The sequence below is a fragment of the Manis javanica genome, chromosome 1, assembly GCF_040802235.1.
Source record: "Manis javanica isolate MJ-LG chromosome 1, MJ_LKY, whole genome shotgun sequence".
Lineage (NCBI taxonomy): Eukaryota > Metazoa > Chordata > Mammalia > Pholidota > Manidae > Manis > Manis javanica.
In genome coordinates this window covers 87672167-87689499 of record NC_133156.1, presented here as the reverse complement: position 1 = coordinate 87689499, position 17333 = coordinate 87672167, and the positions used below count along the sequence as shown (strand labels likewise).

The following is a 17333-nucleotide window of genomic DNA, read 5'->3' as shown; positions in this document are numbered from 1 at the left end:
AGAGCTGGGGCTTCCACAAGGGCTTGACAGAGCTTAATGAAGGAGTGTTGGGGTGAGGAGGATAATGGTTTTTTAGGGGGGGCTCTTGCTGAGGTCGTATAGGGGTTTTGCCAACAGGGAGCAGGGAGAAGTTAGGGATTTATGGTCTAAAATATCTAGCCAGGCTTAGAAAGGAAAGGATTTCTGTCTTGGTTTTGGGAATGGGCAGGTCAGAGAGGAGCCATTTTCTGTCTAAGGTAATGGACTTTCTTTGTTGAGATAGAAGGAATCTGAGGTAAGTGACAGGAGGGGAAGAGATTTGAGCTTTGACGGGGGATACTCGGTAACTTCTGGATGCTAGAAGGTTAAGTAGGGAGGCAGTGTCAAGTTGAGACTGTTCTCACAAGAGACTGCAGAGTAGAAGATTGTCCATGTATTATAATAAGGTGGACTTGGAGTGATCATGATGAAACTGTTTGAGGTCTTGAGCTAGGACCTGTCTAAAAATATGGGGACTATCTCGGAAGCTTTGTGGCAAAACTGTCCAGGTGAGTTGTTCAGAATGTCTTGTGTATGGGTCCGTCCAGGTGAAGATGAAAAAATCTTGGGAGCAGGGGTCTAGAGGGATAGAAAAATGGGTCCTTGAGATCTAGGACTGAGAAGTGGGATACTGAGGCTGTATGGATTTGGAACTAAGGGATGGATAGGGACAATGGCTATGTTGATGAGGCGAAGGTCTTGGACAAGGTGGCAAGATCCATTGGTTTTTTTAACAGCTAATATGGGGGTATTAAATGGGGAGTGAGTGGGTCTGCTTGAATGATGGGTTGGAGGCCTATGAGGGCTGAAGTGGTTAGGGGGTATTGGGCCTGACAGATATACTGAGAGGGGTCACATAATTTGATAGAGGCAGGGGGACATAGGGCCACGGAGGGGCTTGTAATGTCCCAAACTTTGGGATTTACAGGGTGTATGAGGGCAGAACCGGAGCTTTCATTGGGTAGAGGGGGGTCGTCGGCTATGAGGGCCATCAGAAAGGGAGTACTGGGGGCTGTGGGAGTGGATATAGTTATGGAAACGTGGAGGAGGGAAAGGATGTCTCGTCCTAGTAAAGGGATGGGACACTGGGGCATAACCAGGAAGGAGTGGGAGAAAGGTATGGGATTGTCTTGGATTGTGCATAAAAGGGTGGGTGGGGGGTTCAATGGGAAAATCTGTTTACCTCCTACTCTGACTATAGGAGTAATGGCTGGTGTGGTAGGGCCCCGGTATTCTCACAAGACTGAGAAGGTGGCTCCTGTATCTAGGAGGAAGGAGATGGGGTGACCGTCTACTGTTAAAGTAACCCTGGGCTCCTGTTTGGTGATGGAAATGGTCGAGCGAGAAGCCCCCAGGCCCCATCAATCTTCTTCTGCCAGCCCCACTACGGCGGGCTTAGGATGGGGGTTGTTCGTCCAGCCTCCCCTTCGGGTGGTTGGGCAATCAGACCCTCAGTGGCCCTTTTTGTGGCATCTGGGGCATGGGGTGGTAGGAGATATGGGGGAGGGGCACGCCCTTGACCAATGTCCCTCTTTTCTGCACTTGAAACAAGCTCTTGGGGGGGCTTGTTTGTAGAGGGGCGCCCAGGTTGTGGTTTTATCAGCTGGGCCAACATCTGGAAATTGGCCTGATCAGCCTTTTGTTTACGGCATTCTTTCTCCTCCTCCCGCTTATGGAAGACTTTAAAGGCCACTGTTAGGATCTCAGTCTGTGGGGTAGCGGGGCCCTGTTCTAACTTTTTGAGTTTAGCTTTAATGTCGGGGTAGCCTTGAGCTAGGAAGTATGTCATAAGGACATGTCTTCCTTCAGGTGTTTCTGGGTCCAGGCTGGTATACTGTAATAGGGCTTGAGTGAGTCTGTCTAAGAACTCGGAGGGGATTTCATCTCTCTTTTGAATTATGTCTTGGAGCTTTTGAAAATTGACTACTTTACAAGCTGCCCTTTTTCAGACCTGCTATTAAGCAGGAGGCAAAAATATCTCGAGAGCGGAGACTCATGGCGGTGTTATAATTTCAGTGTGGGTCTTGTTCGGGGACAGCAGTGGGGCTAGGGGGATAGGTGGGGTCAGTCCTGTGGGTTTCAGTAGCCTGCATTTGGGCGAAGTCCTAAACTCGTCTACGCTCTTCAGGGAGGAGAGTATTGGCCAGGAGCATGAAAATGTCATGATGTGTGAGGCTGTAAGACTGGAGGGTCTATTGAAACTCCCTGATGTATGTCATGGGATCAGTGGAAAAGGAACTTAGGCATTTCTCTAGTTAGGCTAAATCTCTTAAGGAGAAAGGGACGTGAACGCGCACGATGCCTTTGGATCCTGCTACCTCCCGGAGGGGGGCGATAATTTTGGGAGGCTCTCGGGACTGAGTCTGAGGGGGACTGAAGGGTTCTGGCTCAGTCTGTGGGGGAGTGACGCGGTCTAGCCGTGCCTAGTCGAGCAGGTCCTGAAGTGCAGAAGGGGGGCAAAGAAAATAAAGAAAGATAGAATCGGACCCACATGTCGCCAGCTAGCAGCCCACCTGCTTGCCTCTGCTGCTTTAGTTGGGCTTGAACTCATGACTCTGAGGTTAAGAGTCCCATGCTCTACTGAGCTACAGCAGGGCTCCAGTTAATTGCTTATGGAATGCGTTGTTTTCTATTCCTGCCACATCGGCAAGTGGGGGAAGGGCATAGCTAGAAGCAGGGGCGGTGTTTCTACACATCTTCAAGGTCTCCCTATTTTCAGAGTGAGGAGTCTTGGCAAGATATGTTTTTGTGGACAGATAACTTCTAAGGACTGCACCGGTTGTTCTCTAGCTTGTGGTTTCCCATGCTGCGTTCAGACATGGGGGGAGGTGCTTTCCCATTCTCTCTACAAACATGTGAGAAGACAAAGGCGGTCCCTAACAGGGGAGAAACAGGTGATGAGGGCAAAGATGGAGGAGGCCCCTGGGACCTAGTTAAAGGGGGGCTGAAAGGCTCAGGCTTAATCTGCAGGGAATGAAGGTGGAGGAGGTGAGATGGGGGAGGAGATGGTTGGGGAGGAAGGGAGAAGGGCTGTTGTAGGAGAAGAAGGGGAAGGGAGTGAACGGGAGGCTTCTGCGGGGCGGCAGCTTGCAGGCTAGGAGAACTTGGGAGGGGGCGGGGAGAGGAGGAGGCAGAAAGCTTAGATATAGGGAATCTCCTTCCATTTTTCAGGCACTGGCAGTAGTTAAAAAGATTGCGAGTGATGTTAGGATCAAGAGTTCCCCCTGCGGGCCATTGCTTGTTATTGTCTAGGGGGGTATGTCGGCCAATCTTGGGAGCAATATTTACGGAGAAGTTTTGGTTTTATATCAGGCGTCAGGGAGAGGGTAGCCAGATGCTTAAGCAGGCATTCAAGAGGTGAACTTTCAGGGAGGGATGAGGAGGCTCCCATGGCTAAAGGACAGAGAAGGAGACAAACGGGAAGACGAACGGAGATCCTCGGACTGGAAGCAGACCACAAGGAGACAAAGGGCGTCCCCGATGATCCTTGGTGGTCTGCGGAAACTCGTATACGAGTCGGAATTTCTTGGGAAGTGTGGGTCGTCACCCAGACTTCCCTATGAAGGCAGAGTGCCGGAGTCACGAGGTACCTAGCGCTAGGCTTTTTCGGCGGACGGAGCAGAAGGAGGAGGGGGGAAAAGGGAGCGTTCTCATCCACAAAGGAGTCACCTCATTTATGGCTGTTGGAGGGGGGTGCCTGAGAGTCAGCCGCAGCCGTGAAGGCCTGAGGTGGGGATTTATGACTGTCGGAGGAGGGGTTTGAGCGTCCGACGCAGCCGTAAAGGCTTGAGGTGGGTATTTATGGCTGTTTGGGGAGGGGCCTGAGGGTCTGCCGCAGCCGTGAAGGCCTGAGGCGGGGAGAATTCCCTCCTCATCCCCGAGCGTCAGGGCCTTGCCGGACGATGACGGTCAGTGGCACTGCGATAGCTCGGGGAAGAGTGGCCCACCCCGGGGAAATTTTGCTTAAAAACTTTCAGCACTGATGGAAGGGATGGTGAATGCGTTTGACTGTCGGAGGAGGGGCCTGAGCGTCCGCCGCAGCCGTAAAGGCTTGAGGCGGGGATTTATGGCTTTTGGAGGAGGGGCCTGAGGGTCCGCCGCAGCCGTGAAGGCCTGAGGCGGGGAGCGTTCCCTCCTCATCCCCGAGCGTCAGGGCCTTGCCGGACGATCACGGTCAATGGCACTGCGATAGCTCGGGGAAGAGTGGCCCACTCCGGGGGGAAAACTTACCTAAAGGCCAGAGAGGAGTGGTGAGTGTGATGAGCCAGCGCCGGAAAAAGAGGACGAAGGCAAGCTGCTGCTGGTGTCGGGGGAAGATGGGGCCCAGTTGGGGTGTCCCGTCTCCCGGGTTTCGGCACCAATGAAAGGAAAGGAGCGACACACAACAGCAATTCACCGGAGAGTTCCGCTTTATTAGGGAAAGGTGCTGGGTTATATAGGAAGGGGCATGAATTGATTGAGGTGTCACTTCTACAGGGCTGGTGGCTGTTGGCTAGGTGCTGGGATTGGGAGGGGGGCGAGAGGTGATTGGGCTTCAGGTGGCGCCGGAGGGAACTGAGGACCCCGAAGAGAAGCTGAAAGTTTGCCATCTTACTGGTGGGGACCCTTCAGAAAGCATGAGCTAAAGCTCAGGAAAACCAAACCCTGATCTATCAAAAACTAAGGCACAGTCATTGCAGCATTGTTAGAAACAATATGAAAAACATTCACCAATAGTGAGTGTAAAATAAATTTTGATACTTACATATTATAGAACAGTATACAATTATCAAAAAAGAATAAGATATATCTAATGGATATAAGGGCCAGGCTATATATTGGTTTTTCGAATGGAAGACGTGGAAGGTTGGAGAACAACATGTACAGTATAAAACCTTTGCTGTTTAAAAAAATATGTGAGCATATGTATGTGTACATTTGGGTGTATGCACATTAAAGAAATCACATCAAACTTGTAATTATTACCTCTGAAAAAGGATAAAGGAGAACTTTCATTAAAATCATATTTATCCATGTAGTTCAATACTTTTTAGCAAATGTGTATTAATGATGGATAGGGTTGAGGAATGGCCAGAAATTATCTCTAAATGTCAAGAGCCATTTTAGAAACAATTTTTCTGCTATTTATAAATTGGCATTTTCTGTTGTACTGAGTTTCATGGGCTGCAGGCTTGTTTCAGTGATTGAATGGCATCTATGCAAACAATTTATCTCTCTCTTTATTCTCTTTCCTTCTATTATCCCAGCCACAGTATGTATTCCCTAGCCGCAGGGCACTGTGCTGTTTAATCATCCACCTACCTTCCCTCTATCATTTGCCCAGCTAAAAGGTGTATTCTCCTGTAACTGTCGTGTAAATCTCCAGGCCCATTCCCACTGCCTTATTCTGCATTTGAAGGACTTGTCTGTGATTGTGCTGTGTCTCGATCATGTGATCTACCATTTTCAACATTTCTATACAAATGCAGAAACAAACATTAAATCACGAACAAAAGGTATACTGTCAGGAGTAAGACATGCTATACAATTTATAGAAGGTAACTATAAATTACAAATGCACATACTAATATAGCAATTCTAGGAATTCTATATGGTCACAAATGCAAAATTATATATAAACAATTTTCACTGAAGCAATGTGTGTAATTGCAAAAGACTGGCAACAACCTAAATGTCTATCAGAAGGGGGCTGGTGAAATACACCATGGCTCATTTCATAAAATAAATACTTTACAACCATAAAAAGGGAATTCCGATAATTCATGAACCAGTATAAAATAATTGAAGTCAAACAAGTGAAACAGAAACCAAAGCACAGAACAATGTGTATAGTAAATAGTATTTGTGTAAACAAAGAAAACATGATACACACACACACATGAACATACATAGGTATACACACACACACACACACACACACACACATGCTTGCTTAACTTTTGATCATTATTTGCTTCTGGCAAGATATACGGGTCATATACCTATTATCTCCCATCCCTACATGCACCCTTCTATACTCCATCCTACACTTGGTGCTGAGTTTCTGAAAATTATATTTCCTAGGCTCCTTGCCAGCTGGTTTCCTGTTAAGTTCTGCCATCAGGAGACACTAACAGGAGATCAAAAGGTTGGAGGAAGAAGAGAGAGGCTTCCAGCCCCTGGCTCCAAGAAGGAAGTATTGGCTAGCTGAAGCAGCAGCATCATTAGTAAGGGTGGGACAACTGTCAGCAGGAGGTTCTAGCCCCGTCAGTATGGGACCTCCTTGCATGATCCAGACCCACTTCAACAACTTCTCCAGCAGAGTGGCAGCAGGCTTAAAGCTCTTGGGCTCCAAGCTTTTCAGATTACTCCTCAATCCTTTTGCACTTTTTGAGAACCAATATTCAAAATAATTTTAATAGCACAAAAGGATAAAGTTAATTCCTGTGTTAAGAATCTGTGTGCCTATGTATATGTGTGTTCCTAGACAGAATTTCTGAAACTTCTAATTTAGATATAACCTACTGTTGCCACTAATTTTCTAAAAATCTTCTATGTAAAGAAGTATGGGAATATCTATACATGAAGCTAAATGTAAAAAAGTAAAAATAAAATATATTTTAATTAAAAAATTAAAACTAATAGATGTTTAGCAGGGAGAAAAATCTGCCTGCACTCAGAAGTAGATAATCCAAAACTGCTGTTCAACATGGTACCACTAGCCACATGTGGCTCTTCAGTTTAAAATTAAGTAAATTGAATTATTTCTCAATTGCTCCTGCCACTTTTCAAGTAATCAGTGGTCACCTGTGCCAAGTGGAGAACTTACTAGACAGCAGAGATCAGAGAGCATTTCTATGGAAGCTTTACTGGAAGCTTTACTGGATAGTGCTGCTCCACTTTAGAAGTCCTTTTAAAGAGGAACGTCTTTTATTGGGATAGTTAAGGATAGTGTGTTTAATACTCAAGTTAACATTGTTACCTAGACTGTATAAGGCTTAATAGTCTTCAGTTTTGCCCTAAACTTGAGTAAGAATCTTTTATATACCAGGGCAATGAATTAGTGGAGAATTGAGACTATGAGGGACACACGAGATTTCAGGGAAAGAAAAGGTATCAGCCGTAAGGAGGAGAAGCAGCAGGGCAGTAATATTCAGTGGGAACAGGAAATTACAGAAAAAGTACTCTTAGCACCCCCTCTCCCAGGAAGCTCCAGAGGTAATAGAGAGGACTTGAAACAACCCATAATAACAGGGATTAGAGCTGGAGCCATTTTGATAGAAAAGGTAACCCCAGGAGGTAGGAAGGTTGTGGGCCACCCAAGGGGCATACACTTGGAGCACATTTGTACACAAAGGATATATATTTATGTTTGTACCCTAAAGAAAGAAGCTACAGAGAGAAAATAATTGGTCAAGAGTTTTAAAAATAACTGTTTAGAGTACTTCATGCCAGGGTTATATATACTAACATGTAAATCTCAGTGCAACTTTAAAGTATTTTACAATTTTATTCTTTGTATAATTAAGAAAACTGAGTAAGTAAATAAGAAGTAAAACATAATTGAAAACCAGCAGTCTGGCCCTAAAGCAATTACTCTTACCCGCTACATTATATTGCTTCCAAATTAAAGTTCAAGAAACTAGTTATGAAATTATTATTTTCTCTCTTCATATATCTGAAAGATAGACAGGGAACAGAATTCTGGAGTCTAGGTTGTTCCATAATTTAGCATTACTAATATAATCTGAAGAATCTGTCCATTAGATATTTTTAAGCCTCTATTTCTAACTTATTGTCTAATTTACGGGAATTAGTAATGAAGTATAAATAATATAAAATTTTTAAGATGTAAATAAATCTAGATCTCTACAACATTCTAATTCTTAATTTTATTTGTTAAGGACACCAAGCCATCTGAGGCACAGAATATCATGCAAAATTTCAGAAATGAGTACAAATTATCTTTGCATAATGAAACAATAACCAAGAAGAGGATAGTTGCTAATGAATCTAAGGTAACAGACTTTGATATAGAACTGTATAGAAAATTTCTTAGCATTTTGTTTGTAATTATTAAATAGTGAAGAATTATAAAAGATAAAGCAGAGAAGGGTTCTATACTGAGGTTATTTCTAAAGAATATTCAGTTTTGTCCCCTAGAGATAAGAAAATGAAGAGACATACAAATTGTATTTAGGATTCAGGCAGTAGTTTAGAATCTATCATGAATCAGATTAACAATGAGCTAGTTAACACAACCTGGTTAGAGAAATGTTTTGATTTTTACTCTTAGTCCAATGCTACCTCTTTTAACTAAAAGGTGAAAAAAAAGAAAGAAAGCTGGGCTAATAGTGCCCTACTCTTCTGACTGATAACAAAAGCTATCAGGAGCAGCCCAGTATCCGACAGTCCAGGCCATGGGCACATTAGAACAACTAAGCCCCAGGGAGAGATTGGGCTGCTGAGATATATATCTTACTTGCTCAGATGATGCCTAGAGTTCCAATCTGACCTTCTTACAACTTCCCCCAAAGCAACCCCATACTAATGAAAAAGGTGGCAAAGCACAGTAAATTCTGGTTCCAAAGGGCTCATGAACATCGTAGACACCCATATCTCATTCAACCCGAGGGAGAATGCCATTATAGGAAAAAATACTTTACTTCATCTTGAACCAGAGTGAGAATATCGAGTATTTGAATAATTGGTGCCACTTTAATCATTTCCTTTTTAATCACTATACCCAACCCAAATAAATAGGTCTCCCTACTTTTTAAGTTCCTGTGTAACAGTTCTGAATTAGGTAAAAATCTAGGGATAGACTAAGAAGAACTTAGATAAGATGGTCCTTTACTACTAAAACTACTTAAGAAGTCATTCTACAATAAACAGGCTTAAATTGTCCAGATGATCCAAGTGACAGTGAGAGAGGAAAATAATGCTAAATAGAGCACAAAGGTCTAAAAGATTACGTTCACCTTTCTTTACTGTCCACAGTTAGGGAGGGGAGTACTGCCATTCACATAGACACCAGAGTATATGCCTAATGATGTTATTCTTTTACCTAAAAACCATCAAAAGCTCCCTCTTGCCAAGAAGATAAAGTTCAAGCTTCCTGGCATAGTATGCAAAGGTCTTCCTGTAAGAATGTACCATCAGCTTAGAAAGGTGGAGCCCTGAGAAAGCTTTCCTAAAAAAAGCTACCTCTAAGCCAGTCAGGTAGAAAAAGGAAGGAGGTTTAAGGTAGAGTGAACATCACTGAACAAATCCCAGATGACAGAAACTGAAGGTGTGCACAGGCAAACACATGCAGCAGCTACATACTGTGGAGACTTAGAAGTACGAAGGAGGATATAGAAAGCTACTGAAATTTAACCAATTGAAATTATCTAGAACTCTACAGTGTACCCAGCAAAGGCCAATCACTGATCTACCTCTAGGCTTCCATTTTAAAAGGGAGATAATTTTGTATTTTCTCTTCCATTATTTATTTTTATTTTTATTTTTAAATAACTGTATAAAGAATATACATATACAAATAAAATATATATATATTTCTAGTTTTAAATTCCCCATTGAGCCCTTTAACATCCCCACTCCCAGAAAACTAGTCCAGCATGTACATTCTCTTTTTTTTTACTGTTTGGGATTTTATTTCCAAGTGCACATTTGATGTTTGTAATAATAAAAATAATTAAACATCATAGGTTCAATATCTGAGTTACAAATTAAAAAGCTTCAAGCAAAATACCTTCAGTTGGACAAGACATGCTATTTTCATTCTTAAGTTTTCAAAAAAAAATACATCCTGTATATACAGGAAAATTTAAATATTAAATATACAGGAGCCCTAAGACCCATTAGCAAAAGGCAGCTTTCACACAATCTTAGTTATGTGATCTCAAGTACATAGTAAAGTGACTGACATTTATCAACTTGATTTTTTTTACAGTGAATTAGTTTTTACTTTTGATTTGCTCTGTTGTTTTCCTGTTTTCAATTTCACTGATGTCTGCTTTTTATTATTTCCTCCCTTCTGCTTATTTTAGGATTTTTTTCCCCTTCTTCTCCAAATTTCTTGAAGTAGGAACTTAGATTATTGATTTGAGACCTTTCCTCATTTTTGATGCAAAGTTTAGTGCTATAAGTTTCCCTCTCAGAATTGCATTAGCTGGAACCCACATATTTTGATGATGTGATTTCATTTCCATTCAGTTCTATGTATTTTTATTTCATTTAAGATCTCTTTGACCTGTGTATTACTTATAAATGTGCTGTCTCATTTTTACTGTTTCAAAGTTTTCCTGTTTTTTCTATTATTGATTCCTTGTTTGATGATGCCAAAGTGGTCAGAGAACACATCCTGTATGAGTTTGTTTCAAACATGTGGGTGCTTAGGCCCATGCTAGAAGGGCTTCCCTGGCCTGGTGCTTACTGTGACAGGATCCCTCTCACCTGGTCATTCTGAGGAGGGGAATATCAGTGCATGGGGACAAAGAGGCTACTAGGCTGGACCATTTGTTGTGTGGGACACCCCTGTAGCAGGAGCTCCCAGACTCCCAGGTGTCTCTCAGTGAAAGGGGTGTTTCAGGCCCAGCAGAGAAGGAAAGCACATTTCCTGGCTGGTAAGTAGAAATCATCTCCCCTGCTGATGATCACAGGCTTGCTCCTGTTTAATCCAGAGCATGTACATTCTTTTAGACATTTTGCCATACTTCCCATTCATAAATACATACCCACAAAAATAAAGAAAGATCATTTTATATGCAAAGGATAAATGGCATGCTTCAGCTAACTTTTTCCTAGAAAATGTTTTAGAAGTCTACCATGTTAAGTCCAAATAGATCTAACTTATTCTTTTACATTACAGTAAACTTACACCTCAATTAATTTAGCCATTCCCTATATTTAGCCAATCCTATATTGGTTATTTAGGTAATTAGAATGCATTTTCACATTGCCACTCAGAGTCTGGTAAGCTAGAACATGAAGAATAGTTCTGGGAATCACATACACTCATCTCCAAAGTCCAGAAATACTTATCTTCTTGGTGACAACACTTTGTTTTCAGCTTAACTGACTCCTCTTGTGAAACTGAACCAGACTGAGAAAGCAGAGAAATCCTCAGTTTTGTATTCCAAATGCAGCCAGAAAAAATATTATCATGGTACATACTTAGCAAAAATGTGTGAATCTCTTCAGAAACTGTAATTTATTTTTACCAAATAGTCCTAGGAATTTTGTACATCTATTTTCCATTGAGCTCAGGGCATATCAGTAAAGTATCTACTTACCTGCTCAATCCACATAATCCATTTGAGCCCAAGTATCTGAACTTCCTTAAATAAGTTAACAACATTTTCATTTTTGATGAAGTTTAGTAAGCACTGTATCTGATATCTTAAGATTTTGGTAAGAAAATACAGTCTTGGGGACCCCTGAGGATTCAGAAAGTTGAACCAATTCAACTTTGGAATTTGGAATTTGGAATTTGGAATTCAACTTTGGGCTTTGGAATTGATGTGGAGCTAGGTTTGAATTCTAGTTCCATAACTCACTAAGGTGAACCAGTTCTATAAACTCTCTGAGCCCAGTTCTTATCATGAAACAGAAACAATGCAATCTTTTAAGAATTAAAGATAACATGTATAAAATACCTTGGCAAACAATGTGCCTAGCATATAACAGAAGTCAATAAAATCCTCCCCATTCTCATTATTATACAAATTGGAAAAGAAAAAGCATCATTGTAAGAAAGCTTAAATTCAAAAGTCAAAAATGTGGAGAAAAATTTTTAAAAAGAAACAAGAACTTGAAATAAGATCATCAAAATGTTTTCTAACTGAAATTCAGTCATCAATCCACTATTACCCATACAAAAAAAACCACTATTTTCTCCAAAATTGTGAGTGATGCCAAAATAAGATACTACTAAAATTAGATATTTGGTGTTTGGTGGTGGTTGTCTTTTTTTTTAAGCAAATTTCCTTCCTTGATTATTGTTGTAAAGGCTAAAACATTAGTTCCTATTTCTGTGGGAGAAAATGACTGGCAAGTTGAGTAGGAGGATACTGGCATGGAAATGGCATTTTGGGATACTAAAAATGCTTAAATATATAAAGACTATATTATGCATATTGCATATCTGCATATATTATATACATATATAATGCATATACAACATAAAATATATAAAACATACCTCTGATAAAAATGTTTGAGCCGATTTCTGAGCTCCTACATGGAGCAGATATTCATATACGTAGAGTGCTAACCTGGAAAATGAATGAAATATTTATTGACAAAAGGTATATTTAAAATTTATTCTTCAAATAATACATATACCTTTTCATTAGAAAAATATTTTACATACTAACAGTGACAGAAAATCAACTCTCCTGTATCTTCTTAATAGGAGTTTATATATGTATGCTCAGAAAGAACTTAAGCTAATCAAAATAGTACAACAAAGGAAAAGACAAATATATATTTTCTTGGTAAGAAACATCTAAATATGGATTTTTGTCTTGGATCATCTCACACATCATAACACCTCATTCTGTTATACCTAATATAATCAATAATTTATAACCAAATATTAATAATCCCCATAACCTATTTTAGGTATAATTATAATCTTTCATTAGTAAAATACAGGAATTAAGTTCCTGGACCTTTCCAACAACTTTATTCCTTCAATCTTTTTGATGAATGTTAACAAACTCCAGCTGTTTGCACATCCATATAGGTGTTGAATGTCTATTTTAATATTTGTTCAGGCAACCTCTCCTTAAAAGGAATGCAAATTAACAGCAAACCACACACAGCATTAAAGATATCAGATCACATTAAGTATTTGAGTACCTATAGTTTAAGGGTTAACACAAAATTACATAAAAATTTATCACTCAAATATAGAATATTAAGTATGCACTTTATACTTAAACTACTCTCATTATTTTGTGGATTCAGAATTTTAAGATACACCATGTGGCTCAATTTCATTCGAGCTGTTAACAAAATATTATTCATAAACCCAAATTAGTCTGAGGCAGTATTTTTAATGATATCTTGGACTGATGCCCAGAGAGCTCAGAACAGTTCATTTTCTGCTACACCATATTTACCAATACTGAGCCAGGTTTACAGTAAACAGAACAATGTAACAATAACCACAATTCTGTATACTATACCACTTCTCTTGCCAAGTGAATTTTTGATTGTTAGAGATTGATAGCATTTGCAAAAATGAATATTTTCTTCATTTTCCTGAAGACATATCATGCATTTGTCAAAAAGAATGAAAACTTGTACAGGTTCAGTTGCTCTGTCCATTTCTTTCCCCATCCCCAAATTGCCAAACACTTAAAATGAGAATCATTCTGCAGTTACTAGGCACCAAGAGAGAGTAGATATCTGTTGAAGTTACTCAGAGATGAAAAGTATGTCACTGACTGTGAGTGTATGTATGTAATTTAGAAACATCTCCTAACTTCTTCACGTTGAATGACACATCCTAGATCAGGGCTTCTCAACTCTTTTTCTACCCTAACACACAGGAGTGATAGAACATACTCCCTTCAGTAGGAGTACCTCCCTGTGGAAGTGTGGCTCATCCCCAAAGTACAAAGTGAAAGATACAGAAATTGGAATATTCGTGCAGTTTCAAACAAACAAACCCTACTGATGATTCTTAGCACATATTCTTCAAATACGTATATCCCACACAACCTGTCCTTCACTAACTACACCCAAACCAGCCACATGGCTCTATGATGACAGGTTTAGCCTTGAAAATGAGAGTATCTGTGAATTTTTCTTGGAGAGCCTGTGAAGCCTCAAAATTGCCTGCCAGTGGTAGTGTCACCCTACGCCTAACTGTGAACAGCCTCATGTGATTGCTTGCAGTTTGTAAAATCTTGGGCCTAGAGCCCAGTAGTGCTGGCTAGACAAGAAATCCAAGCCTAAGTCAACAGCTGCATAACAAGGATGTTACCCCAAGCTTGGGGGAGTTCGAAATGAGCAGCCAAAAGTGGATCAGAGGCACCATGGCAAGCCTGAGGCGTAAGAGCACACACCCCAGAACAGCAGAGGCCAGAGCACAGCTGTTCCCGTGTCCTTGGGACAAACAAACATCATTCCTTAAAATTAAGCAAGTCACTTCCTTGTAATCTCTTCCTTTTTATATTAAAGGAACTAATAGATTTCTTCTATGTTCTCCCACAATTAATTAGGCAACAAAAATGATATACCTTTGTAAGCAGAATTAAAAGCAACAACTTCCACTCTTTATGAGTCCATGAGAGTTGTTCTAAAAAATGTATTGGAAGGGGTACAGAATCAACAGGGGAAGGTGTTTCAAACTACATAACCAAGCATCTTGCAGGGAACATGCCTGTCCTTCTACCACTACAATTTGTCCTGCAGCAGTATGGAATCCTTACCAGCAGGGTGATGAAAGGGGATAAAGGCTGAGAAAACCTGTCTATAACACCACCTTATAAATCCATGCTCTACAACCTCCCTTGAACAAAATTAATGCCTCCAGGCAGTCAGGACCTATGCTCCAGAAAGAGTGGCAGGGAACATTTTATGGGTGAACAATTAATTAACTCTGCTGCTATGATGACTTTATAATATATCACCAGCAAATTGCCAATATGTTAACTATCACTTCTGTGTACAGGATTTTCCAAACCTCCCTTTAGCTCTGTCTTCTCTACCAAACTCCAACTCTGCTTCTCCAAACAACTGTTTGAAATTTTAACAAGTTATTTCTCTCTTCAACTGACCAAGTCAAAAGTTAAATTCACTTTCTTCACCTTTATAGTGTGTATAGTACCTGTGCTCACTTGAATGAAACACAATTTCTGAGTCTTAGTTTCCTCATTTGTCAAATGGGAAGAATACTTCCCTCGTAGTACTGTTGAAAGGACTAGATAATACAGTAACAAGTAACAATGTTTACTATAATCATAGCTAATTATTTCACATCCAGTAATACATTACCAAGTCATGTACTGAATTCTAATGCCACGATCTCTCCCACCTAGCCATTCCTTCCTATGCCTCTTCCTGCTCCTGAGGAACCAGTAGGAGCCACAGCAATAGCAGGAATATTTTCACTCTAGCTTCAGACACAGATGCTGTATATTTCCCATTACCTCCTCACAACAGAGGCAATAGGGACACCAGAAATAAATATCTCCAGAAGGTTCTGGGGGAAAGCCATGCAATAAAGGATACTGTTTGAATACAAATGATTCCAGGGTAGTGGTGAATGACACTTGTAGGTACCATGCTGTGCAGGTAAATCACAGCATAGCACGAGATCACAAGACACAGGAAAAGAACATTTTACTTGGATTCAACTACTACTGAATGTGAAAATTTAAAAATAAATATGAAATATATAAATATCTGAACTGTATATATTCTCAAATTAACATTGTCTTTTTTCTTTTCAGTATCTTTAAAAAACTTAACTTCTTTTGATAAAGTACAGAGGGGCTATTTAATAGTAGCCTATAATGTGATCCAAGTGCATAGAAAAAAATTAACAAGAGTTTGGTAGCAGAAAGTAGACCCAAACTTTTTTAACACCAATTAATTAAGAGCATATCAATATTTCATGGATCATGTATCTTGAAATTATCTTAATTTCACTTTAATTTTCAACTGGACATCAATAACTGAGTTATCAAAATTGTGACCAACAATTCTAGAGAGAGCACCAAAGACAATGTAAAATACATCCAAAACAGCTCAATATCTTCTTCACTTGCTGGTCACTGCAGGCTTAAGCTTTAAAAGAGCAAAGACAGAGGTTCAAATGGGAAGAACGTAGACAAGAACCAAAGGCTGAGCCCATCTGGCACTCAAAACAATAATCATGTATCACGTACACACTAAACTCATTGTCCCTGAAGCACACGCACATGCACTCACAGATGCCCCAGGAGACAGAATGGAAAAGTCAGCCAACACTGATAAAACTCCACAATTCAAAGTCTATCAATCTCCTGTTCTGATAGAGTCAAATTTCTGTCAATCAGGCCTCATGAATTCAAAACCACCAATAATTTGGATGTGGATGGGCTTATACTTCAATTAAAAAGAGGAATAAGTGGGTTGGGGGGGTCCCACTTACACTTTATTTTGTATATGATTCTAACTAAAATCAAATTTTTGTTTATTTAAAAGTATATAATTAGAAGGGAATTAAAGATACATAAAAATGAAAAAATACAGAGAAATGTTAAACTTCTGGTTGCCCCCTCTAAAAAGCAAATAAAATTAAAAAGCAATAGTGGACTGAGAAAATAATATATGCAATCAATAGGATGACAAAAAGCTAAATGGTTAATATATAAAGAGTTCATATAAAACAACTTGCCAGAATGTAAAGACCTTAATTTTTAACTAATAAGCAAGGTACAGAAATTAAAAGTCAAATAAGAATGAGTACCTATAGCCAATAAGTAATCCTAAGGGAAATACTGAAGCTCCCAGTTATAAAAAGCATTTTAAAATTTCACCAGTGAATGATGCAAAAGCTCTAAAAACATGAAAGCATTCAATGTCTCTAAAGGTAAAGTACAGAAGTGTAAATGGTACAGCTTTTCAGGAAAATAACATGTCAAGGTGAAAAGGTAAGTGAATATGTGGAGTCTGCAAAGTGTAGAGCGGCTGGCATAGTATGCTCTTGGGTACACTGCATGGACACTCCTCCAGAGAGATGCTACACATATACAGACACAGGGGCAGCAGGGGTCACTCCCCAGGTCCCACTCACGTGTATTCAGTGTATTTTATTGCAGGACTCTGTCCCAGGGATTGGGAGCCTAGACGTTTTTACTACATAAACTTTCTTCTGATTGATTATTTGCCCTGTGCTTCTTCTACTACCTATACAAAAGAAATAAACAAGCAAAAAGGAAAATAATAATATTATTAATATAATTTAAATGTCATTAAAAATATCAATAAACCTTTTATATCCTTTGACTCAGTAATTTTCATTCTAAAATACTAAAGAATTAATCAGAAATCCAAATAATTTATTATGAAGCTTGTGATAAAATTAGAGCAGTGAAAAAATGACAAATCTAAATATTTGATAAAAGAGGAATAAAGATTGTGATATATGCATGTGAGAGGAAAAAATATTTTTGAATATGTTTAATTGAATGAAAAAATACCCATAATTCATGTTAAAATTAAAAGTTTATACATTTATGTGTGTGTGTGTGTGTATATATGTATATATATGCATATGTAGGTATATACATATGTATGTATACATACTGTGCATAGAAACTGAGTAGGAGGAA

At 39.7% G+C, this 17333-nt stretch overlaps 1 protein-coding gene across 6 annotated transcripts in view; it reads right to left on the bottom strand.

Annotated features, from left to right (window-relative positions):
• SSBP2 (single stranded DNA binding protein 2) overlaps nucleotides 1-17333 on the bottom strand; it is a 299317-nt gene that overhangs the window by 210055 nt on the left and 71929 nt on the right. For all 6 annotated transcript variants that reach the window (XM_073234476.1, XM_036999672.2, XM_036999693.2 and 3 more), the window contains exon 2: nucleotides 12203-12275. In XM_073234476.1, coding sequence (XP_073090577.1) covers nucleotides 12203-12275 — 73 coding nt within the window. The remainder of the gene's footprint in view (nucleotides 1-12202; nucleotides 12276-17333) is intronic.